The sequence below is a fragment of the Natator depressus genome, chromosome 4, assembly GCF_965152275.1.
Source record: "Natator depressus isolate rNatDep1 chromosome 4, rNatDep2.hap1, whole genome shotgun sequence".
Lineage (NCBI taxonomy): Eukaryota > Metazoa > Chordata > Testudines > Cheloniidae > Natator > Natator depressus.
Genome location: NC_134237.1, coordinates 24,983,010 through 25,010,512, shown reverse-complemented (window position 1 = coordinate 25,010,512; position 27,503 = coordinate 24,983,010). Strand labels below are relative to the sequence as shown.

Sequence of the window (27,503 nt, the reverse complement as noted above, 5' to 3'; positions counted from 1 at the left end):
TTCACATGAGTCTCTGAAATGCTTATGTTTCATGCAAGCTGCTTAGCTTTTATTCAAACCATGCATTCCAGAAACAACAACCAGAAAGACTCGGATTTGAGTATATCAAGCATTTCAAAACTACACGCATAAATGAAATTTTATGCATTACTCCCCCACTGCCCCCCCCCCTTTTTTTTTGCATAAAAGTTTAGTATTTTGGAGACTGGCACACAATCAAAATCACATAAGGTATTACTCATGCTGCGATACTGTACATTTGACATCCGGTATCAATGGAATGAAAAAAATGAACGACTGTAAATTTAAGGGAACATCATTAGTTAAGCAGCTAATCTGATCAAAATGCACACACGTGACTTTCAGATGCTCTCTTCTTCAAATGTCATACAATTTTCATTAAGCAACTTCCTAAAAATACCCATGAAACCAAAAGAGAATATCAGGAATGGGTACAATGACAAAAATACAACATTAATTTAAATAAAATCTGGGACTAAGTGGCTTAGAGGATTGATAATTGCATATAGACCTTTTTACTTTAGAACACCTTTTCAAAGATCAATAATTTACCACCCAATTGCTTAATGGTGGCCTATTTGAGATGACCATGATGGTATCAGTCAATTTCCCAACAGAAAATGTTCACATCAAAGGCCAACAGAACAACTGGCAGTTCTATAGGGTCTGAGTCCTGCCTATCTCAGCACAGCCTCTCTACCTATGCTAAGCATTGTCAGTGAAGATGAATAATAGCTCATTTATTAATGGCCCACATTTGAACTGTTTCGGACGTTCTTGCTAGAAGGTCTTCAGCAATGCAGTTCACTTCCCCTACTATTGGACTGACAGAGCCCAGAATTTTTTACCTTCATTGTATGCTGGTTATTTCTTCACTCACATTTGTGCTTTAGTTCTGGCTTAACTGAATTAAATATCCACAAAGATTAACTCCCCAAGCATATCAGCTGATGTTATCTGTGGGGAGTTAATTTTTGTGGATATTTAGCAATCTGTTATTTTGAGAAATTTGCTTGGTATACATGTCCAACTGCTTGGAGAATGGCAATGGGTGCAGTTTTATTAATAAAAAATTAAGCTATGAAATTAAGCAAAAAGCAAGTATTGAAAGGGGGAATGTATACGGAACTATCCTCTCATCTCTAAGTGGTCCTTTATATTAAGGCACGTTAAGCGGGCAGTGTGGGTAAATGTGCACTGACACTGCTAATATTATACCTATTTTGTAGATTAACAGAGGGCCACAGTTTCCAGGGCTGTCAGGCCAGTACTTTTCACACAGAAATTAACAGACCCTGACGTCAGTGAACTAGAAATACATAAAAATCAAACCTTTCTCATTGAAATTGTAACAACATGGGTACTGTAAAAACTCCTTCTGTTGATTTTACTGTGTATCTGGCCATTAGGTGAACCTGGCCAATGGAACAACTGCACAGTTCTCTCCCCAAAGAGGTCAATTATTTATATCAAGAAACACAGTAGGCAACATACTCTGTATTTTCCCCAATCTCTTTCAAAAGAAAGGCACAAATGTTTAATTCTCTTTTGATGTAATGTTTATGTAGTAAGAACAGGATGCATTTATTCTGCAAAGCCAATAGGGTGTCAGGATTCAGCACAGTAAGAATAATGTGCATCCATACTGCACATTTTCCATTCTATTTGCATTAACATTTTGTGGTTGAAGCAATATTGTAATACATTGCTGATACATCATCAGGGCTATTCTCAGGATATCACACTAGCTCCACAGTCCAAATAATATGTCACAGCAATCAAAATGATGCTTTGTAGCATGCAACATTGAATGCTGAAATGTATTGAAGAGTTATGAATAAAAGCCAGCAAGCAAACTCATTTGGTTTCTTTCCCCAAAGACAGGATGTTCTTGATAAGCAGCTTCAAAACAAAAACACAACAAAAAAGTAGAATATCCAAATACTGTGGTTAGAAATGAGCACCAAACAGTAGGCATTACATTCTTCAGTTTAATTAATGTATTTCACACGAGCCATATAAATTATTTAGTCTTAATATCAAAATTTGAAAGTTCAAGTAATGTGGATATTTTCATTGTAAAAATGAAAAAAAAATCCCACATATATGCCTTTGTATTGTCTGCAATGAACTGTTTTCAGGATAACACCTACATTTAATATAATGAAGAAAGCAAGAAAGAAAGAGTTGAGATACAAAAATTTTGCCATTTCCCCCAACTAGGTGAAGTGCAGTGGAGATCAGATTTCGAGCATCTGTGATGCTCACCACAAGTTGCTTTTACTGCCGATTAATAGCTGGAGATTAATAGCTGGGAATGCCACATAATAGCTGTAGTATAAAACTCTTAAACACACAACCATGGTTATGTATTTAACAGCTGTGTCAGCCTTAACTGTTGAAACTTCCAGTATATTTTGCCATATGGTAACCAGGATCATTTTACACTTAAAAATTATTACTTTAAATGCATGTCATATAAATATACTGCATATCTACTTCTAAAGCAATATATTCTAGGGACCAATTATCCGCATGTTCCTTGATTCATCCTTCAGCTTTCAGGTTACTGAACAAAGTTGACTTGTGTATCATGACTAAGAGTTTCTGGGTTTTCAGCTGGGGAGTTTTACAATACGCTGGCTATGAGCAAATATTACAGTTTGGGAGGAGGAGGTCTGGAACTTTGCCAGACAACAGCTAGGCAGCAGGTGAACATGAGTTTTTTGGATCAGACTGAAGTACTGCCTGCTAACCCCCTCGGGCAGTGAACTGCATGACAAGTAATTATACCAAGGAATTTATATATTCACCAGATTGCTATTGTAATTAACAACTGGTTCCCTACTCAAAATCTCTGTAGCTTTAACACACATGCAGTACAGAACTTTCAGTTCTAAAGGTGGTCCCCTTCAGACCACAGGGATAAGTCTACCAGCAGGGAGCAATGCAGGGGTAAAGCTTGGACTGCCAGTGCCTACAACATACTTATCTCCTGGACTTCAATCCCACACTTTTCACAAACACTACATTCATTTTAATTCATTTTTAAAAGCAACTTCTTGCCAATTTCTCCACGGCTGCCACATAATGATTCAGGACCGGAGTGTGGTATATCCTGCATGCCCATGCAGAGAAGTAAGGCACTCCCTTATGCCCCTGTGCTGATGACTATCATCACAGGTATCAGCATGGATGAAAACAGCCACAATTCTCCCCACACTCCACCTAAGTGGGCTAGAGCCTGAGCTCCACTCCTACAGTGTGCTGGGGTGGGGTGGGGGGGCATATGCTGTGTCAGGTACTGGAGTGGTGCAAGAGAGGTCGTCCTCTGGAGCAGAAAGAAAACCACAAGCCTGCAACTCCTCAGTCACAATCAGCTTTTTGGTCTGTTCCTGGGTCACTTCAATTATGCATTGCCTCCCGTACGTGGGGTTTGTGACAAAGCAACTCTTTAGCACATAACATATCTTTGTAACTCACCCTGCACTGCAGTTATTTCTTACAACAGCTTTTTCCCCCCTATAATGATGAGCTGGGCTTTGTTAGTGTTATTGGGTGACCTGCACTTTTCTGAAAAGACGAAGCTGTTTCAAGGAGAAGATTTATCATCATTTTCCTCTTTACGTTACAGCGCAACACTTTACTTTCCTTCATACAGCTCAGTCAGCATTTTCTCTTCTTGGTGTCCAATTAGATCCGCTGTGCGCTCATTTTACATTCTTGAATTTTCAACCACCAAATGCATTTCTTAAGCCTCTTTCAGAAAAGTAAAAAATTCTTCCCAAAGCAGACTCCTTAGGTTTAAACGTCCACTCAAATATTTCTATGAAAGATTTTTATCAAAATTTTAAATTGTAAGTAGCACACAGTACAAATTCCAGAAAATAAGTTCAGCCATTTGAGTTGATGAGCCGCTTTGCCCTCCAATTCAAGATGGCATTTTGACCCTCTATAGCAAATAAATAAATAAATAGTGTAATCCCAATGGGACACAGTCTGCTGTTAGATTCATGGCACAACTGTTTCTGAAATTAGCAACAGTGGGCAAAATTTGGCCCCAAATCAGACTAACCTACTAATATCGACAGGTTTCAGAGTAGCAGCTGTGTTAGTCTGTATCCGCAAAAAGAACAGGAGTACTCGTGGCACCTTAAGACTAACAAATTTATTTGAGCATAAGCTTTCATGGGCTACAGCCCACTTCATCAGATGCACAGAATGGAACATATAGTTTGACACCTATTAGAGTACAGAATAATCTTCCAAGGGAAGCAGTGGAAGCACCATCTCTTGAGACGTTTTGAATTAGATTGGACCAAACCTCAGGAAATACCTGGCAGGGAAGAACTCTGCACCATCTAGATACAGAATTGTTTTTTACTTAAGGTATGTGTATGCTGCAAATGGAGGTGGCGCTGCAGCTCACACAGGCATACTCTCATGCTAGTGTTAATTTAGCTAACATAGCTAAAAATAGCGGTGAAGATATGGCAGCACAGGCTCTGCAAGTCCCATCAGAACCCTGGGTACATACTCATGTTGCCAGCCCATGCCAGGATCCATGCAGGCAGGTCTTCACTTATATTGTTACCCTACCAGGTAAATTAAAGCTAGTGATGCTAATGCGAGCTGCAATCACCCCTCCAACTGAAACGCAGAGCTACTTTTACATTGTAAACTCTTTTTTGTTTTGTGGTTGTACAGTGCCTAGCATAATGGGTCCCTGATGCAAGACCGGGGCTACTGCAATACAAAATAAAAGTATAATCTTTATTGTACATGCCCTACTTCTATACATTTCTTTAAAGTATGTTTCCCCATAAACTACCCTGAGGGTGTATTTTCACAACTTCAGTTGTCAACTAGCGTGTCATCTTTTCAATTTGTTAAAGATCTGGGGACAGATCCCAGCCCACAGAACAGACCCTTTTCATTGCTGCAGTTGTCTCTGCTTCCATATTTAATGAAAATTTTCACACCTGGGAGCTTGAAGTTAAACTCTTAAATCCATATTTAGACACCTAAATAGAAATCACCTGATTTTCAAAGAGGACTATGTGGAATTTGTGGGTGCTCAGCACAATTGAAAATAAGATTACTTGTCTAGGTGATTTACATTTCTATCACGGAGCCTAACTTACAGGCACCCAAGTATGAATATTTTGGGCAGAGATAGTACAATATTTAAATAAAAAGACACTACAATACAGTCTAAACCGTGGCTGCACAAGTGTACAAGCAATAAAGAGAGGAGGCAGGCATTGCAACACACAAGAAGAACACACCCCAGGCCATCTCAGTTTGCAAGAATGTGCCAGCTATATGAAGGGGAGTATGGACCAAGGTCTAACTGAGGCATGGCTTTTTGGACCATTAAGTAGGTTTGTGGTTAGAAGTTGAGTAGGTGAGTGAACTTGCTGTAATGAGCATGAGCACTGACTGACAAAGATACTTGAGGGCATGCTGCTCTTGCTCAGAGGAAAGATAACAGCCAAACAGTCCTCCAAAAAACAACCTGGCCTGAGACAGCAAGATGCCCCAAGCTAAGCATGCCGCTGGTTACTAGTCACTACAAACATTGTGAAGGCATCACTACTCAAGACAGGATTTGACTCTCATCTGGCAAGATGTGGCAACCATGTTCCTAATGTAACACTTGGATTCATAAATAGTTGTGCTTGTGATCTGGTATGAGGTGGTCTCCTGCCAACACAAAGAATCTTAGAACTGGAAGGAACCTCGAGAGGTCATCTAGTCCAGTCCCCTGCACCCGTGGCAGGATTAAATATTATCTAGACCCTGGGTTCTCAAAGCTGGTCTGCCGCTTGTTCAGGGAAAGCCCCTGGCGGACCGGACCAGTTTGTTTACCTGCTGCATCCGCAGGTTCGGCCAATCGCGGCTCCCACTGGCCACGGTTAGCCGCTCCAGGCCAATGGGGAAGGACGGCCAGCATGTCCTTTGGCCCGCGCCGCTTCCCACAGCCCCCATTGGCCTGGAGCAGCGAACCGCGGCCAGTGGGAGCCACGATCGGCCAAACCTGCGGACGCAGCAGGTAAACAAACCGGTCCGGCCCGCCAGTGGCTTTCCCTGAACAAGCAGCGGACCGGCTTTGAGAACCACTGATCTAGACCATCCATGACTGGTGTTTGTGTAACCTGCCTTAAAAATCTCCAATGATGGAAATTCCACAACCTCCGCAGGCAATTTATTCCAGTGCTTAACCACCCTGACCGTTTGAAAGTTTTTCCTAATGTCCAAGCTAAACCACCCTTGCTGAAATTTAAGTCCATTGTAATTATGCTGTCGATACAATGAATAATTCCAGATTTTTATTTTTTTTGATTAATTTGTATCCATTTGAAATGCCCTAATAAGACAAGCAAACTGGGACTCTTATGGCTGGAAAATGGTGTACATATTTTTCACCCATCCACTGCAAGTTTCCTCTATTGATCTGTCCATGCCCCTACATGCCCCTGTATCTCAGAATGTGTGTGTTCCTTGAGGGTCTGCCAAACAATTAAGATTCTGGGTGTCTTTTACAAAAATGCCAAGGATCTGGACCTGAAATATGGTCCATGTATCCAAAACCTATTAGAGGTTGCTTCAGCAAAGGTAAATGCTTTTTTTTTGACAAAACTGCTATACTTTTTGTGTAACCCAAGAACCCCTCCTTTTCCCAAGAGTTCATCAGCGATAAAGAATAAGGGCAGTTTGCATTTGTATCCCCAAACTTTAAAAAGAATTGAGGAAAAATAAAATGTTAGACACAACCTCACTCACGTTCCATATTGGGCTGAACAGTTTTAACACAGTGCTTTTAACCAAGATACATAACTGCATTTTGAAGCTTCACCCTAACTTTGCAAGATTTACTCAGTTGCCACACAGAGTTTTAAGAAGTAAGATGGCTTCTATGCTCCATAAATAGCTTCCCCAATATAAACTGGAGAAGGGTCCAAATCACTGAGTTAAGAACCATATTCCAAGATAGTTGTCAATAGGGAAGGTGGGACCTTGAGCTGAACTTCACCATAGTTCAGGGTGTTGGGAACCAAAGTTTTATTTAGGCTCAGTGCACAGAGCAGAGTCATTAAATTAATTTTCTCCTACCAATTACTACCTTCCTACCACACATCACATCTCTGAGAGAAAACTGACTATACAAAGGTACTACTGCTGTTTCTTCTGGCCATTAGGTTTAACTGTATCATGTTTTATTAGGGAGCCAGAGTAAGATTTCCTATAGCACCAAAAAAAACCCAAACAAACAAAAATCCCTCAAAACAAACCACATGTCCAGTACTGAAGGATTATAGGTGAGTCACAGAAAGTCTAACTGTTTAATAAACAGAAATGACTAATATATGGGGAGAGAGAAAAACCTTCCTTGTTGTGAATATTTATTTTTCTTTTTAGATGTGGTAGTCCGCTTGCTAGCTAACTGCTGCATACTGAAAACAATCAACCAAAGGAAAAGGTCCAAGACTATTCCATAAAATTATTTGCCATCTTTTCTGAAAGTATACTACTTCAAAAAAAGTGTCTTGAAAGATGGCATAAAACTTATAAGGAAAGACAGTATGTGTATAAAGTAAATTACCGTAAGCACATTTATCTGCTATTAAAAAAAACATTTTCTCAATTATTGCACTTGCTTTCATATGCAGTGGTATTGTAAACCCATGAAAGTCATGTAGCTTCCTTATCACACTCTCTACAATGTATAACGCTACCATGTCTTTCCTGTCAATCATTCAGAGTTCTCCCTTATTACAGTCTCTACTTACTGCGCTTTCTGACTGGTAAATACTGCACTATTATAATTAGCCATATTCTTTATTTTTGCCCTTTAAAAGTAAAGTATGAAATCTATCAGTCATATTATTAAACAAGCAAAATATGTTTCCTAATCCTTGTTTATTGATAAATCCTTAAATTGAGTGAAGTTAAGGAACAGCTTCTTAACATTATGAAATGTTCAAAGATAAAACTATATAACTCTATAATTAGTAATATTTACCTGTTTTAATTTAATGCATTTGTTACAAAAAATCTTTGTTTTTACCTGAGCAACAGATTTCTCAAATATTGCATCAAAACTCTAATAGAAAACATCACTTGGAGTTGATATGTACGGCATCCCTAAAACATATTGGTTGATTCTACAAAAACTGTGTCTATCGAGAGCATCAGTTGCTTATTCAGGTCTAAATCAGATTAGAAAGTAATTCAGACAATTGCAGTCTCAATAAAAAAACTTCTATTGTACCTCTCTGTAACTACTGTATCTCTCTGTAACTACCCTTTGAAAGTGTGTTTCCAATTCAGACATACTACTTACATATGCCATACAGGCAGTTAAAATACTGTACTTTCACAGACTGCACTGGGGTTTGGAAATTCTTAAGCTGCAATTCTCCATGCTAAACTTTTCCTTTCATAATAAAATGGAAGAGTTAGCTGTCATCTTTCAGCTCGCCACCCGGACATAATTACATTGCAGAACACTTTTCTTCTTACCCTCGGTGTGCATGGAGAGTAGCACGATCAAGGAAATGTGAAGCTGCCAGTTTGATTCTTCCAGCCAACCCATTGCTGCAGGAGAGTAGTGATTCTGATTTGCCTGTGTTCTTCTGTTTCTTTTTCTTTTCTTATTTCACTGTCCCCGTGCTTCGTCTCTGTCAGATCCTCGGACAAGTCTGCCCGCAAGCCTGAGAGGAGAATGTGAAAGACAAGCCTGTTACAAACTGGTTCTGTCACCACATAGACCTCAATTGATCACCTCGTGGGGAGGACAACAAAAGGGCAGCAAGGATCCCAAGCTGGAGTGGATTCCTGAGACAGGAGCATGGATTGACTGCCCACACAGGGATTTGTGTAAACTTGGAAGCTACAGCCCGAGTCTTTAACTCCCTCTCTACTTTACACACTTTACACATACAAAAAACAAAGTCCTGAAAATTAATATGAAGTTTGTATTCCATTTTTCAATGAGATGTAAGCAAACCCCTCTTGTCAACTACTTATTAACTGTTTGTTTTATAAACTCAGCACTGCCTTTGGCTTTTGTTTTTAAAGCCACACCAGCGTTTTCCTGTGCACTTCCAATATTAAGAGAGAAATAAGGATTGCTCTGAGGCAATAACAGAAGACAGCTAAGAAAGATAAAAAATATAGAATGTCTCTGTCAGCACACTGTGTCATTCAAAATGAAGTTTTATTCCCCCCCCCGACCCCGTATGAACAGTGATTTATTGGAAAATTGCAATAAACAGATTTTTTTAAAGGTCCGTGGATTCCTCATGTAACTGGACTCCTTTAAATTTATATAAATCACATGAAACTACTGTAAGCATATTAATGAATTAGAAATGCATACAGATTTCATTAAATCTCTCAACTGTGTTCCCTTAGTCACAATTGCAATGCACACTTTTATATTCTGCAAGAGCTACACAGGCTACTCTATGTGTCAGAATTCTAAATTACTGCTTTCTCCATTTTTATACAGATACATATTTATTTCAGTTTGTTTGTTTTTTATTTATACACAACTGAAGTCCTGGGGACAGATCCTTCACTAATATAAATTGATATAGCTCCAACAGATGGATTACACCCGCTAATGATCCGCTGCCTGGTTTTGGTAAATGGAAACAGGAAGAAGATGCACAAACAATATGACGGTATCAAATATTAAAAGTTTGCGATCTTCCCTTCTGAATAAAATTCAATAAAAACACTTAAGTACTGAAAAGAGAATGTAACAGGACCTCACTAATCCACACACAACAAAATTAATTGATGGTCTCTCACCATCTCTGAGCTAAGATTTAATAGCCGAGCACTCTAGTGTGGGCTCATATTGGTCATATATATTTACACATATACTACAGTATTTTACAGTTATTAGTACATAACGATGTATTATCATTAATAATTAAAATACATTATAATTGTCTAAATAAATGAGCAAAGTACATTTTGTGATGCATTAGTCTTGCTTTTTTATAGTCTTTGTTCACTTAAGACCTGATACTGCCCCACTTGAAATCAATGGGAGTTTTCTGATTGATCTCGAAGGGCTAGATCCTGTCACCCATACTTGAATAGTACCTTACTCCACAAGTCATCCCACTGAAGCTCTTCAAGCAAGGGACGATCTTTTGGTTATATCTTTGTACATCACCTGGCAAAATGGAACTTAGATCCATGACTGGGGCCCCTAGGTACTACCACTATACAAATAATCAACAAAAACAATGCAGTAAATGTTACTCAGTGTGAGTAAGACTAATGTGGCCCACTGCTGGTAGAAAAGACCCTTGCCGGCCAATTAAAAAAATCAAGTTACAATATTGTCTGCCTCCCAGACTTCAGCATGAATTAGTGAGATTCTACTGCGTTGTATGTACTTTCCCTTTCCTATTTTTTTTATTTTAATCTTTTAGTGACTAACTACATTATACCATATACACTAACAGGACATTCCAGCCAACCCCATCATTTTCCTTCATATAGAACTGGAAAGTACAGAGATAAAGAAACATGTATGTTTCCAGCCTCATCACTGTCTGTTCTGAGATTCGCTGAACATTTTACACCATTTTTCATGGGAAAAACATGATCCTACCTAATTTATTTTTAATATGTGTGTTTTACTTCAAAAGGCATCTTTAAAGTTTCTCTCCAGAGCTCACATTTCAAGCACAAGTGAAGCTTGGACTAATGGTTCATCAACTGCTGACATTTTATACTTGTTTCTTTTACAACAAACAAACAAACAAACTCACTCACTCATGAATATACCATGAATTCACCAAAAGTCTACAGAACAGCCCAGTCAAAACAGTGAGTGCCCGGATGAAAGGGGAAATCCAAGTTCAAGATTTCAATTGGTACACTACCCCTAAAGGGAGTGACTTGAGCTGTTCTTTATCAACCTCTTGGGCTAGAAGTGTTATGAGCTGCAGAGGGGCGTTGGACAAGGGTATTTTCGGGGGAAGGGGAGGTTGGTCAACAGCACAGTCACCATGAAATAAGCTTTTGTGAGCGAAGAGGATGTCAAGAGGGGAGCGGGGAAATGGAGGATGGGAGCTATGGTACTATACTGTCATTAGCAATAAATGCTCCAGTTGCAACCATGTCAGTCTTAGAAGTACAGCTGTGAATTTGAAAGACAGCTATCAAACGGGAAGAAGCTAATTTGAATACTTTAGAATCCAAGGGGGACACATTTTTCCCCCAACCCCACTAACATCAAAAGGAGTTCTACATGCAGACTAAAGGGAGCATGTGTCCCTAAGATCAACGTTTAAGTCATGTTGGCATCCAGGTATAGATATCAACTCCCAGGGCTGCTCTGGGAGAGGATTCTTGGACTCCAAAGCTATGGTTGAAGCAATCTTAGATGATGCAGCCAGGCTGAGCCACAGATGGAGTTGCAGTGGCCAGCTGAGCGCTACCGGCAACCTGTTGGGATGGGCTCGAGGTAGCTGGACTGTCTGACTGAGCAACAAGATCAAAGATGCAGAAATAAGGAAAATAAAAACGTTCAGAGAGGTGGAGGGCTATGATGAAAAGCCTGCCTGGAAGACTCCCCAAAATTCTAGTGTCTCCAAGCACCATTAAGCACTAATCCACTCTTGCAAATCCCCTTTCAGTATAATTAAAAATCGTGGAGGTTGTTAGTTTATCATCAGGGAAGAACGGATTCCTTCTGTGGCTAAAACACAGGGTGGGGAGCCAGTAGATCTCTCTGTCTAAATTAGGTACTGCTAGAATATCCATCATGTGAGTCACATTCCAGACTCTGCTACGACTTACCCCGTGGCCATAAGGATCTAGGTAAGTGGTTCCGATCTGTGAAATATGAATATCATCATATAGTACAAAGGGAAGTTATGATGGTTGAGATGGGGGGAGGTCTCTGTTGGAGACCCAAATTTTCTTTGAATTTTTGCTCTTTCAGAATATTGGTTATTAGCAGTAGCTCAGGAAGCTGTTTATTTAATTGTATATTTTTTCATGAGTGTCAAGGATGCTCTTTTTGCTAGTAGAGTGCAAATCAAAATGAATACAGTAATAAATTATAATAATTACAGGATTTATTGACAGACTCTAGGGTTTATGGATCGTCCATTCAGTACCAGAGATTTAACTGGCATTACACACTTACCCATTGTACAGCATACAAGCAAGCAAAAGCACTGCAAAATGCTGTGTGGGTGGGGTCATTATATATCCAAGAATGGAAAAAAAACTTTTCAAGATATCACAAATGTGGAAAAAATCTCAATTATTTCCACAGCTTGGAGAATGACATCATTGTTTCCATAGTTGTTAATGTCATCAATGGTCTAACTCTAGATTTTATTTCTTTACTGCCAATTATCCTATTATTTATACATTTTCTTATTTTTAAAAAGCCCTCTACCCATAAAGTAAAATTCCTTTCTAAGTGAAAATACCAACCAAATGTGTCACAGTTGCAACATTTCATTGAAAGAGACAGGAAAACAACCAAGCAACTAAATGAGAGTAACCAAGCAACATCCACATAGCTAGGCAGACGCCATTCCCTACATTAAACTTGGGTTCTTGTTGTTTTGTTTCTTTTAGACAAAGACTGGCAGTGAATTTTTGAAAATAATTTTATTTCATTATTTATATTGAGGTAACCCCTAGAAACTCCAGTCATGGATCAGGATCCCATTGTGCTAGGCTAAGTCCAAACACAGAAGAAGGTCCAAGCTCCAAAATAGCTTACAATCTAAGTAATGGGCCCCCCTAAATGCTATGTTAAAGTTCTACCAGAACAGTGTAAACAGACTTGAAAAACACTTTAAGACGTTAATTATTTACAGTGTATTAGCAGTGAACAGTGGAGCTCAGAGGCCCTGGTGATAGGCGCAGTGTAGGTATCTAGCCTGCTAGCTACATAGGTGTTAGCAGTGGACAGAATTTTCCTCATAATTTGGGGGGTGGGGGGAGAGCAGAATTTGTTTTTCCAGATGTTGTGTTTAACTCCTGAGCAATCTTAACATTTTTATTTTATTTGATTTTTTAAAATTCAAACAACAAAAGTTGTGAAGCGTTCAACAATTTCTGGAGGGATTTGGAGAGTTTTAAAAACAACACAACAGAAGTGAGTTTGACATGTTTCCCCCCATTTCTTTTCTTCCCACTCCATTCCCAACTTGCAGCATTCCACATCATTAGACATCAGCAACTCAAAGAAGAGAAGCTCATTTCAGCCACTCAGTGAAAAGACTATCACTTTGTTACAAATAAACAATCCCCATCCCCCCACTTATTTGAACGAGCGGTATGGTATTCTGAGCACGTATTCCTTTGGCTTTCAGAGCTCTGCCAAGGTTCCCCCTTCTAACCCCCACCCCCACCCCCACCCGCCGTACAGAAAGAGGTAAAAGGGGAGAAGGGAGAAAATCCCAGAACTTGTCCAAAGCATGCAGAGGATGATTTGTGTTCTCACTTACAGAGTATGACTGTCACTGATGATCTGCTTTCAGGCCTAGATTACATGTGATAAGGGCTGACCTTATTTGAGTATTCACACATTATGCACTCACGGAGAGCAAGCTGGACACAAAAGTCCCTCACATGTTCTGGGCATCAATCAAGCTCACAGCATGGAAGCTGCCAAACTTTTCTTCCATTTAACTCAGGAGAGGAAAGGCTAGTCCAAGACAGACTTAATAAAGTTTAAAGCTGTGCCACAGTATATTTGGGGTCCATTGTCTTCTAAAAGTGAGCTTTTTGACAAATTCTCAGCAGTTACCACTGACAACAACTTGTCTTTAACAATTTGGGGGAGGGACGGAGGGGAGAGAGAAGACAGGGAACAAAGGCAGAGCCAGATTCTTAAAAAACAAAAACCTCTTATTTCCAGCTGTTTACAAACAACTGAATTATTCCTCAATATATGAATATAGTTTTCATTACCTAGGATTTTCATCCCATATTTGTAACCTTTTCCTGAAAACCAGTGCATGCTTCAGGGAAAGACTGTACCATGATCATAACCAATTTTAACACTAAAACCTTTTATTGCAGGAAGACTGACACCTAACACAACATATTTTCTGTTTGCACCAGGACTACAAAAATGTTTTATCAGCCCTCACTTTGAGTACTCACATTCACCTTAAAACCAACGATACACAAACAGTAGGCAATAGGGTGCACACAGCAGAAGGAAATTGTGTGTATTTATAGAATGCACACATCAGCAGGACTCAAAGTGAGTCTAAATAGGCCAGAAAGTCATTCCAGTACTTCTATCATGGCCACATTCAGTTCTACAGAATTTAAGCTTTCACTTAAAAAAAACCAAACCTCTTGCCCCTATACACTGTTCATTTCCAGAGTCTGCAGGCAACCTGAAATAATAGCTTGATGAAAATATCTCTGCCCATCACATATTGTTAACTCTGGAGTCTAATTACGACAACGGGTCAATATTGTTTTCTCTTCGTTTGCAAATAATTTTAACAATAACGTACAGCTAATGGGCTTTTCTGGCATGGCTGGAAATAATTTAAATTAGAAATGAAAAAAGGTATCCCCTAGAGTTACTGCTGGATTGTTCCATACAGTGTATTCACCCATGCTTTCTCCAGTCTAATTTTAGATGTCCTGCATTATGCAGCCTCCACCACTTCCTTTGGGAGACTCATCCACAGCCTATAGATCTCATTATGAGGTGATTTTTCTGTTTTTTCTAGGTGAAACTTCTCTTAATTAAATCCCATTATCTCCCAGTTATACAAGGTAAAAGCGGTATGAGGTGGAGACCATGGTGGGGTGAGGGGGGAAGAGAGGGGACAGCAAGCCACCGAGAGAAGTCAACAGACCACTATGGTATGCACCCCAAGAAGTGCACAGAGGGAAGTAGCTATGAGGTACAAGGATATACAGTAGCCTCCAAAGAAGATAGGGAATGAAAAAAAGAGGACAGCCCCCAACAAAAGGAGGAGGGGCAGGAAAGTGAAAGAGAAGCAAATGGATATCAAGATAGAGTTCCACCAGACTACTTCAAGGGACCAACACAGCAACAACGACACTGCAAACATGTATTTTACATACGATATATGATCATAAATATAAATGTTATAGCATCTAAGGGTGCTGTACATGGCATGACACAGTTGAGTTACCAGAACTAATCATTCACAGTAAGGTAACATCATAGTTTTACACACACTCTCTCGCTCTGTTTTGTAACAATGGGACACTTTTTGTTCAGAAATCTTCACTTATGAACAATACAGAGAACTTCGTATCACACGCATGAGAACAATTTTGTAAGCAGGTATAATTTACTCAATCGTAGCAAGGTATGAAACAAAACAAGGTTCAATTATAGGTCTGAAATGGAGTCGTACATAGTCCTGTACTCTGTAAACTTGCAGTTAAACCATTTTCAGCATTAATTCAACTGCTAACACCCACTGTCAGCAACAGATACAGGTTTAAAGCAGGAGATGGTAGGGTAGCATGCTAATGAAAGATTAAGAATTCAGTCCAAGTGTTCTGCCTTGACTAAAGTACTCTTTTGAAAGCATTAGCTGTATGACATTTGGATCATGAGAATACATGAAATGTTAGGTCTAGAAAGGGTACGTTTACAAGGGACCCGAGACATGGCTGCAGCTGGCCTGGGTCAACTGACTTGGGCTTGGGGGGCTTGGGCTGCAAGGCTAAAAACTGCTGTGTAGACTTTTGGGCTCAGGGACCCTCCCCCTTCAGAGGGTCCCAGATCTCGGGCTCCAGCCCAGGCTTGAATGTCTATACTTCAATTTTAAAACCCCACAGTCTGAGCCCCATGAGCCTGAGTCAGCTGACCTGGGCTATACGCAGGTGTTTAATTGTCCTGAAGCCCAAGGTTTCTGTTTCTTTTCCCCCCTGGTGTGGAACTAACATATCAAAGATAATCTGAAATTTCAGTTTGTAGTTGTTATATTTGTAAAGACAATACCACCCCCGTCTACCCAGCATTACAAATTCATTTGTCAGCTTCCAAGGCATGACTGTTTTATAGAATGAAAACAAAATTTTTAGACAAGGCTGAACCACAATCTAAACTTGGAAGGGAAGAATTTATCTTCAACTTTGTAAAGCTAAAGCTCTTCACTAGGCTCACTGTATTTCAACGAGAAACCAACATCATAAAAACGTGCCTGTTAAGAAAAGCTGAAGGAGCTCAGATGTGTATTCACAGCGTTTTGTACTAGTTCCCAAAACCATCAAGCACATGTATAATCATTGAAGCCTGGAACCTGCAATGGGATTTGCCTGCACAGACCTCAGGGTGGGATTGGAACCTATGTTTGTAATTATTCTGACCAGAATTTAGAAAGAAATTATTAACTTTCCATTTGAACTTTGACTCATGGAAGTTGCTAAACTGACTGAGCTATGCCAATGTGCTTCCACACACATCATAAGGAGTCATTATCTAGGGGTAAATGGCTAATTCAGTCACCTTCCCCATTCGCTTCTTGGCTGAGAGTGGTTGAAATAGATTAAAACAGGAAGGGTAATGCTCATGCTCCAGCCAAGGAGGAGGAAGAGCTATTGAGGAGTGTTTCTTGCTCAAGTCAAGGAGAGGAGGAGAACATCCAGCACTAGTTGTTCTCCCCCGCCTACCACGTAGTTTAACTGCTGCTGTTGAGACTGCCCATAAGAGTACAAGTTGTGGTGATTTTTGCAATGAGGTTCACTGGAATCTGAGCTGAGATGAAGAAAAGCCAAATTTCAATCATTTCCAACCTCATTTGGTCACCAGTTCAAATCCACCTCGGGTTGGTAGCCAGTTTGGTTCCTGTTTCTTGACTGGATGAGCATAGCCAATATGGTCATAAGCACAGGCGCCAACTTTCCTTGGCGCCGGTGGGTGCTCGCGCCCCCCCGGCCCCGCCCTGACTCCACCCCTCCCTGCACCTATTGACCCCTCCCCGAATCCCCACCCCGGCCCCACCTCTCCCCCAAGCACGCCGCATTCCCCCTCCTCCTCCCTCCCTCCCAGCGCTTGCCGTGCGAAACAGCTGTTTCACGGTGCAAGCACTGGGAGGGAGGGGAGAAAAGCAGGACGCGGCGGTGTGCTCAGGGGAGGAGGCAGAGCAGGGGCGGAGGTGAGCTGGGGCAAGGGGGTGGGTCAGGGAGCTGCTGGTTGGAGCAGAGCACCCACCAATTTTTCCCTGTGGGTGCTCCAGCCCGGAAAACCCACGGAGTCGGCGCCTATGGTCATAAGGACTAGCCAAAGACTTTCTGACCCATATTCTCAGAGGACATTACTGCATTTTGTGTGCTAACTCTGAACTAACTGAAAAAAACTGTGGGCAGCAGAAGCAAGGAGTTTCTCTCTGTTTCTCTGCAATGTAGCATCCCATGTTAACGTCGGAAAAATCACTTAATCTGCTTTACCTTGTGCCTCAGTTTCCCATCTGTAAAATGGGGATAATGCTTTCCTACCTCATGGGGATGTTTTGGGGGCAAAAATCCATTAATTGTGAGAAACTCAGATACAACAGTTATAAGGGCCATATAAGTATTTAGACAGATTGAAATTTAGGAACAGACATACTGGATCAGAGCAACTGCTCCTGGCTTCAACAAAAGATATTTCCTTTTATTAATCTTAAATGTGTTGCTTTTTCATTTCAGTCTGCTGTCTCTTGTTCCTGTATAACATAAAATGTTAAACAGGCAAATCGAGTTTACCTTCTCTTTCTTTATGTTTATGTTCATTTATGTTTACCTTATCATGACTCCTCTTATTCATTTCCTCTCTAAACTGCTGCAGGATTTTAAATCCTCCATAACAGAAAATCTTTCTATATCTCATTTTAGTCACATATCTCTGATTTGTTTCTATTTCTGATGTATCTTTTTTGGAATAGAGTGATCAGAAATGAACACAGTGTTCCAAGAGAGGGTGACCATTGATACATACAGTGGCATTTAGATATTTGCAATATCTATCTCATAGTTTATACAGACTAACATTTTGTTTGTCTTTTGACTGTGCTGCATATAGAACTTGCCACAATGATACCAAAGTATTTTCTTTATATGTTTACATTTAAAACTCAGGAATGTGCATGAGTATTTAATATTATTCTTCCAACCTGGTATTTGTCAAGGAAGAGTTTCATTTGCCTACTCACTTACCTTTGCTAAGTCTCTCTGATGTTCGGCATCTAAAGTTCTAAACTAACTTTAATAACTTTGGTCATCTGCAGATTTTTCCACCTCTCTTTTCATCCCATTTTTCAGACCATTAATAAACATATCAGATACCACCAGTTCCAGAAGTTGCTTATGACACCCTTCCCTGAATAAATATCCACAATTTGTGAGGGGCAGTATTCCTACAGCGTGCATGCCCTCTCCTGAATATTCCAAAGAGGAAGGGAGTACCTCTACCAGAACTTAGTCTTTTTTGAGGACCCCCCTGCCCCGGTAAGATATATAGTTTAGTCATAGTCAGGATGTTTTTCTGCATATAGGTATATGTGGTTGGCATATATTAATGCTGAGGTTTGCACCCCAATCACCTGCATTGTTAGGTGTAGAACATCCATCTGACTGGACAGGAGCAGGAAGGACTGAGACTCATGCTGAGGAGCTATAATTCTTAGTTATTCAGAACCTGCTCATGCTGAGTGAAAGCAGCCCTAAAATGACAGAAATTGGACACCACTTGCTTTCAGGCAGCAAGGAGATTTGGCAGCTGCTCTCCACTCTCCATCCCCCTTGCCTCTCTCACCACCCGAGTGCCTCAATTTAGTCCTCTGCCCTGGCCAGAAGAAAGGGTAGAAGCTCTAGGGCACAGAACCCAGTATAGTTCTCTGCCACATTCGGAGGTGTAACCAGAATGCATGTGTCCCTGGGAACTTTCAACCCTGCCCGACTCTGTGCACGTGCTACTCTAACCTACTGACAGAGACGGCTGCTGTACGACTTTGGCTTGTGAGATCCATCTCAACACTGACATTTGAAATATTGTGCCAATCTAGTCTAAGTTTGGGGGCCCTTGAAACTTTTGGAGAAATGGCATTTGGTGGGTGTGAGTAACATGCAGAGACAAACTAGCGACAGGTTTTTGAAAATAATTTCACCTCTTGCAGCAAGTCCTATTTGTTATTTGGCTTGGGGGGGAGGAGAATTTACGATATTTGATATAGCATATTTCCATACTTAACTAGATCCTTTCATCACAATTTACATTTCAGTATTTGATTTATTATTCCATGTAATACAGGAAGCTGAGAAAAAATCCAGTCAGTCGTATATGACACCTTTACTCACAATACACTTATAATTAAATTAAAGTACCTGTATATTTACAATGCTGGGATAGCTTTATTTTAAAGTACCCGAAGAAGAGCTCTGTGAAGCTTGAAAGCTGTTGGTCCAGAAGAAGATATCACCTCACCCACCTTGTGTCTATTACTAAAGTAGCCCTGGCACATAATTTCCTTACATACCTCTCTTGCTTTCTGGTTAACATTTTGCCACTTTAAATCATTTTTCAAACTGTGCACAATAGTTCAGTTATTCCATTTGCAACCAAAATTACTCTATGGCCTGGGTTATGCAAAAAATTAGAGTAGAGGACCATGGGGTCCCTTTTGGCCTTATAAATGTGTGACTCTACGGAAGTCAACTGCGTAACATACAAAATAATTGCTCATGGCTTTGCTGTAATGAAGGAAATACAATGCATATTTAAGTTAAAAATGGTATCCAAACAAACAAGTAGCAAATGTAAGTTGTGAAGTACCAAGAGCATAAACAGTATTTAGCCTGACTTAAATAAATATTTCTGCTGTTTTCAGATATTATGAAAATATTTAAAGACATTTTTTCCTCCACTGTTAAAAAAATACTTTTGTATTATAATTGGAGGTGGGACAAAATCAAAACTTCAAATCAAACCTTAATCTCATCTGGACTTTAACACCAACTCTTTGGCCCACCTCTAATAAATACATTCAACTTTAAAGCAAACAAAACTATGTATTATCTGCTGGCCTAGTGAATGCCGATATAAGAATCTCAATAGCACATGTCTCTTCAGCATCATTGAGCAGAGAAAGTAATATATCAAATATCAGATAAAAATGATTTGATTTCTATTGCATGACAACTTTCATGACACTTGGTGTAGTTCTGGTAGATAAAAATGAATTTTAACAAAAATAATTTGACTGTCTCTTTAAAAAATAGACAGTTTCTTTATTTCCTCAAATTCCTTCACCTGTCCCCAGTTACACACACAGCTGCTTGAGGGTTTTGAGACTTTTTGTGAAGTAACAGTTCATGATAATCTCATTAAATCCTTTCTAACACTTTCCAGTTCATACAGGATTTCCTCAGCCTGGGCAACTGCAGCATGGACTGGTTGTTTAAACAATCTCACTGCAAAAGAAAATAAAACAAAACCCGACTTGCAGAACAAACCATGGCAGTGACTGACAGAGTGCAGAGAAAACAGAGTTTAGTTGAAAGTGTGAAACTAAAACAAACACTGAGATGCAGAAACTCTCTTCACTGGCCCAGCTATAATACAGCATTAAAGACATACCCCCTGATATCTCTTGTGTGTGAAACAAATCAAGCAATAACCGTAGATCCCTTTGTCTGTGAATAGTTTTGTTTTAAAAGAGAAAAAACTTGACTTGTTAATTTATGAAGGACCCATATCAAAGTCGCAATGGGGGACATTATACAGGAGAAAAACCTACAACTGTACTCCTTGCTCACAAAAACAGGCCATATATATTAAACTGAGTAAGAGAGAAACATGTTTTGCAGAGAAAGAGATGTTGAAACCAGAGATTAAAATGGTCAGAGACATGACCTGAATAGATATGCCCTGCATCAACCTTGAATACAGCCTCAAAGGAATTCCTGCAGATATTTTCAAGGAGGGAAGTCCATAGACAGGATCCCTGGGCCCTGGAAGGCCTTTTCTGTGACATATTCAAAATGAGACATTTGGAAGGGAGAACAAGAATGGCCAGGATGCTGTCAATTGCGCCAAAGGGACAATTTGTCCAACAGACAATTTTCAGAATCCTTTACAAAAATATTTTAGAGGTACGATTACTACTGCCGTTGGATACGTTGACCATCCCATTGTAGCACAGTCTCATCTATCTAACAGTTTAATGAATGAGGCATGCTTCATTTAGATGTACTTCCATATTAAACACACATTTCCTTCTCTAATTGCCAAGAAATATTATTTTCTGCTTCTCTGTCTACACTTATCCAAAAGAACTATGCAAATTGCATAGTTTCATGTTTAAACTATATAAAGGTAAGGGAGGGCTGGACCGGTCAGGGACCTGGTCACAGGATACAGAACTTTTCAACGGCTCAAATCGATAATAGGTCAGTAACTAGTGACAGTTATTTCTCTCTCATAGCACTTTAACGGCTATACAAAATCAGCGGGTGGTCTCAGTCTAGTTTTTAGCGGAAAATTTCAACTGTAGCTGGCTGCCTCAGTAAAGAGGACAGGATTGATGGGGCATGTCACAGGACTGGGTCACAATGATAAAGCCATGTGCAGGAGCTTTTCTGTGGCATCTGTTCCGTTCATAAATACAGGAGGTTAATGTTTAGGGATGGCCATCCAGGACCTTTCATCAGCTCTGTATGCAGTTTCTAAAAGTTATGAAGTTTGCCTTCAGAAGAAGTATTCAGTTAGAAAATACATCCATGGAAGTTGTACAAAATTGAGACTGCCAATTAACTTCCTCTTCCCTTACCTGATGAGGTGGGTAAGCCATCCCTATAGCCCTACCTGAAAAGAAACACACACCTATGGCTTAATCTGTTTATTCACCATTCAGAAGAATCTTGCTGACTGAGACTTCACAGACGCTATGTGGCAACGAAGAGCCTTTTCCTTGCCTCCTACATAGTTATGATACCTAACGTAAGACAGACTTGGAACCAAACCTCAGCCATTGGAATTCTGAAAATCTCCTTCACACTTCCTCTATCACAAGCCATCAGTATACCACAGTGATCTATGAGGATGAGGCTGGAGAACAGGAAATCAAAAGGTTACTAGATTAAGAGTCAAAGCTAAAAACATTATAATGTCCTATGAGGCCACTGATACGAATGGTCCGTTGGCTAAACATTCGTCTCCAGAGTCAACTCAGACAAAACTAGTTGTACAAATCTCTAAGTATGGTGCAATAAAAATGTGTCTTCATCCAATGAGACAGGTGCATTCTGCCCTCAAAAGAAGCAAGCTGCAGTGAGTCCATGGCATGGACCTCCAAACTCACCCCAACCCAAATACCTACCTATGCATCAAGAGCAGCTCCACCCATTTATCTCATGAAATCACATTGCCTAGATACATTATATTCACTGATATGCTGGAGGAGGCTCCCAGGAGCTCCTTGCTAAAATTCCACCACCGAATATACGGAAAGGTGGAATTATTTCCCTACCTCCAGTGAATTCAACCCATCTCCAGCTATTGCAAAATCTTCCAAGACAGACAGGGTGTATGCTTGTGCTTCATAAAGCATTCTTCTGAAGAGTAATAAATATAAATCCTGGTTGGCTTAGGTTTATGGCTAGATCCTCAGCTGATGTAAACCAAAAGTAGCTCCGCTGACGGTCTACGGGCCTTTCATCGCCACTGAATTGTGACAGTTGTCATACTGTTACCATGACCCCCATGGGACTAGACACTCACAATTCTACAACAGCCAAACTGCGCGGACAACAACAACAACATTACTTTTATTCCATCCTTACGTCCCTTTCGTAATAAGGGACCTGATTCTACAAGAATCAAAGCATTGTATGTTCTCAGCTCCTACTGACTTTAGTTTAAGGTAACGAATATCTCCTAAGAGTCGATCCAACATTTTTGTTTTCTGCTTTAGTTTTGACTAGTGTGGGTGAGACTTGTATGCGTGTAAGAATGTGTGTTTAAACGTGCCAACCCAATATCCTGGATGCCAGAACAATGAAAAGAAATACATGAATCTAAACATTTGCCAATATTTAGATGTAAAACAAGGATAAACATAAGACACTAGAAGCCACCATGTTACTTTAAACATGCAGCTGGAGAGTGTCATTGTGACATAAGATTATTAGATTAAAATTAAACCTGCAATTATATAATATCAAATAAATAGCACTGCAAATAAAAGGAAACATGTTTCCATAAGAATATGAGTGGTATCCAAGTAACAATTCCACAATAATATATTGTCAATTAAAGAATTACAATAGACCATTCCTATTTTTCTCTCTAATGCTAGGTGAAATTAATTATTGTACAGGCAGCTGAATATTATTAACTTAAAGATTCTGTTCTTTGTCTTCACAGTAACTAGGAAACATTGGGAAGATCAGACCCTGATTGTATTACAAAAGAAACTGCAAACCAAATTTCAAAAATTGAGTTTGTCTTGTTGCCCTTTTATTTGGTTGCATAACCTGATGTTTGTTTCATGAAACAGCAATATTGTTCACTACAATTGCCATACTGGCCGTGGTGCAGTAGAGAGTATTAATAGCAGAGATGTAAAGATTGTTCCTAATTATCCTGTTCCATAATCTTAACAGGCTGCCTTTGTTATAAAAATGATAAAATTCGCAAGATTTAGAAGGCAAGCGAAGATATATCAAGCTTGGATGCCTGCATTAGGCACCTGAATCCATATTTTTGGCATCTGAGTAAGAGGTTTAAGGTGAGATTCTGTGTTGCACCTCTAAGACACACAGCCCACTACTCTCAGTCCCAAGGGAGGGAGGGGGCCTATGTTGGCTTTAAGCCACCTTGTCTCCTGCCAACTGCAGCCCCTGGTGTAACAGACAGTCCTAGGCTAAGTTCCCCCTGAGCTGCACAGCCACACAGCAGGCTACCAAGGGCCATGCAGACGGGGAGAGGCACCTATCCCGCAGTCCCACCCCCGGAGGGCTGTGTGGTGAGAGAGGGCTGGGGGGAGTTCTCTCTCCCTGGGGCAGCCTGCACCCCAAACCCCTCGTCCCCAGCCCCACCCCAGAATCTGCACACCCAGCCACAAGCCCTCACCCCCGAACCCTCTGCCCTAGTCCTGAGCCCCCTCCCACGCCCCAAAGCCTTCATGCCCAGCCCCACCCCAGAGCCCGCACCCCCAGCCAGAGCCCGCACTCTAACCCTCTGCCCCAGCCCTGAGTTCCCTCCCACATGCCAAACCCCCTCAACCCCACCCCTGCCATACACATCACCTCCATATTGGTGCACATAACAAAATTCATTGCACACATGGATGTAAAAAAATAGAGGAAATATTGGTCTTAAGGTCTGTCTAAACTGTGCCTGCCTGTCCCCAGCTGCCCACGGGCCTCAGCACTTCAGAATTATATGCTGTGGCTCTGCTCTTGATGCATCCTTCCCACACCAGCCCGCCCTCAGGACGAGCTGTGTTGTACCGTGCCTCTGATGGTAGAATCTTCCTGCCAGATTCTAGGGCTTTGAGAACTTCTTTCAGCCACTCTAGCTTTTTTACTCAGGGTTTTTAAAGATGGTGTCAAACACGCTGAGCAGTCATCATTTCCACAGACTTCAATGGGTGGTACAGGTGCTGAATTCCTCCGAAAATCAGGCCCTTTTTATGTAGGTTCTTTATGTTAGGTACAAAAGTGTGAAAATGTGGGCTCCCAGGTTTTTATGGAATTCTGCAGAAGACCTACACCTACAGTCAGCAGTGACAATGCATGAAAACACAAAGAAATTAGAAAATGACTTCTGATATTTGCTAAATTTCCATCGGTATAACCATGTTTATGTCAGCAGTGACAATGCATGAAAACACAAAGAAATTAGAAAATGACTTCTGATATTTGCTAAATTTCCATCGGTATAACCATGTTTATGTCAGCAGTGACAATGCATGAAAACACAAAGAAATTAGAAAATGACTTCTGATATTTGCTAAATTTCCATCGGTATAACCATGTTTATGTAACTTTTGATCAGTCCGAAGATGAACATTAATACGAAACATGCCTTGATATGTAAACCTGCCCTGAAAGAGAGCCAGCAGCACATTATATTGGTGAATTCCTCATGAACGCTCACAAAATGCCTAACTCTAAGGTAAAGAATAAAAACTTCTCGATCTGAGATAAAGATTTATTTTCAAATTTAATAATAATTATAAAGGTAAATAAAAATAAAGCAAGGACCAAAGAATTGTTCCTGTTCTAGAGTACTGAAGGGTTATTTCTGAAATTGAAAACTATCAATATATGCAAATGTATTACATGATGACCAGTAATTTTTGCTTTCCATGAAAGCTATCTGCTCGACGTATGTACATGGTTTAAAGGACATTCCCGGCATTGTGTCAAGTCAAAGGCATCCCCACTAGAGTTACAGAAATACAAGTGCTCTTCACTCTGGCAGGAGAGGGCTCTAAAATGCGACTCCAAAGACACATTCAGGACGAATCTAAGGACTACAGGAGTTCTGCTGACTTGTAAAATGTTTATTGTGTTTTTTTCATCAAAGGGCAGGGACAGTTCTTTTGTTATGTATTTGTACAGCACCCAGCACAATTGGGTCCTGTGCTGTGACTACTAGGAGCTACAGTAATACAAATAATAAACAAACAAACAAAGTCTAGCAGGACTATCATTGACAATATTATCAATTAGGAATTCTTAACGTAAACATAACAAGGGGGTTTCTGCTCCCTTTTGCTGTAAAGTGGCATCAGCAGCAGCAGCGTTCTCTTCCCCTTTCACAGCTGTGTGTGTATGTTACATGGCCAGAAAATCTTACTCTCAATGGGCTTCATCCCTTAATGCGAGTTCTGTCATTGACTACAACGGATGCAGGATTGGGCCCAGTTTGACTTAAGTACTCTATTCCATTTTCATTCTCCTAGCAAGCCCAACTAAAAATACTTGATGGAAAAAAGGAACCCGGGATTAGAACCATAAGGTGTAATGCCTAATAAGAGAGAAGAATAAATTCATAGCCTATATGCCAGCCCCGTATTTCAACAGTCCCTAGTCTACTGTAAGAGCAAATTCAGATTGCAATTATTTTTCCCAGGGAGCAATTAAATGTTGCAACCAGTGTTAAGAATAAACACAATTCCAGTAACAGGCAACACTCAGATGACCCGTTCAGGTTCACTGGTTCAGTGCACATGAACATCCATCAATGCCATCGACAGCCCTAGCAGTATAATGAACCTTGCAGCAACCCACGCAGGCAAGCTATGCAATACATGGACATAATGCCTCTAACTTACAGCAAGTCACATCTCACAAGCAATTCAGAGCAACCCTTACAGCTCATATAGGCACATATTTAAGAACTATTTACAAAATTAGCCCCACTCTGTCTTTAAAATGTTTAGATCTGCTTCATCATAAGCATGTATGCATTTTGAAAACAATTCTGGAAACACTGTAAAAATCAATATGTACAGTATGTGATATTCAGCTCAACTGAATTGCCATGGTAATTAGCAACTTATTCTTACATCAGTTAATTCAAGTGTGAACCATACAAATGAAATACACTTCCCCTTTTAAACAAATGCTTAATATTTTATCTTTAGAAACATTTACTTTTTTTTTCAAACTTTCAACCGATAGGGCTATAGATTCCCCCCTTAACAGCATAATTTTTGGCACTTCTTGAAGTGCACTCCCTGTTCCCAGCTCTAGAACTATAGATTTGTTAAAGGGACACTGTCAATTTGAAATCTAGTGATTTTTTTAAAAACAGGTTCACATAAGTTTTATATACTACCCCAGCCCTGAATTCCCATGCCAAAATTAATGGTTTTACAATTGCATATTCCTGTTTTTAAAGGTGTTTTTCTTTTTCCCATGTCTCTGTGAAAGACTCATACAAACAACAGAAGAAACAGACGAAATGACGATATTGCCTAGCAGATAAAGCATTACATTGGGGCTCAGGAGATCTGGGTTCTATTCCTAGCTCTGCTTTGGGCCTGGTAGATGATCATGGGCAAATCACTTCCTCCTCTCTGTGCCTCAGTTTCCCCCATATGTAAAACAGAGATAGAGATACTGTTCTCCTCTGTAAAGGGCTTTGAGATCTACTGATATAAAGTGCTATATAAGAGATAGGGAGTATTATAATTAAAATGAAACTGACTATTCAAAAAGTTACATCAAATACACAAGGAAAGCAAACTGAAAACAGTATTTTTTCAATAGTGTCTCAGCAAACAATCATTTTACTTGAAACAACTGTAAACAGTTGTAAATTCAGACAGAAGGTGAGTTTTAAGTTAATGGTGTCGCTTTAAGGTACACCTTTGAAGATGGCCCTACTTAAGCAATTCAACATTTTCCTTTCTATTTTCTTGAGTAACCTATCCTTATGCTGTCCTATTCAGCACTGCAAAAGGCTGAATATTATTTCTTATAAG

The 27,503-nt window shown here is 40.1% G+C and overlaps 1 protein-coding gene across 5 annotated transcripts in view; it reads right to left on the bottom strand.

The window, feature by feature from the left end:
- BMPR1B (bone morphogenetic protein receptor type 1B) overlaps positions 1-27,503 on the bottom strand; it is a 350,045-nt gene that overhangs the window by 86,878 nt on the left and 235,664 nt on the right. For all 5 annotated transcript variants that reach the window (XM_074950638.1, XM_074950637.1, XM_074950641.1 and 2 more), the window contains one exon: positions 8,548-8,738. In XM_074950638.1, coding sequence (XP_074806739.1) covers positions 8,548-8,620 — 73 coding nt within the window. In that variant the 5' untranslated portion in view covers positions 8,621-8,738. The remainder of the gene's footprint in view (positions 1-8,547; positions 8,739-27,503) is intronic.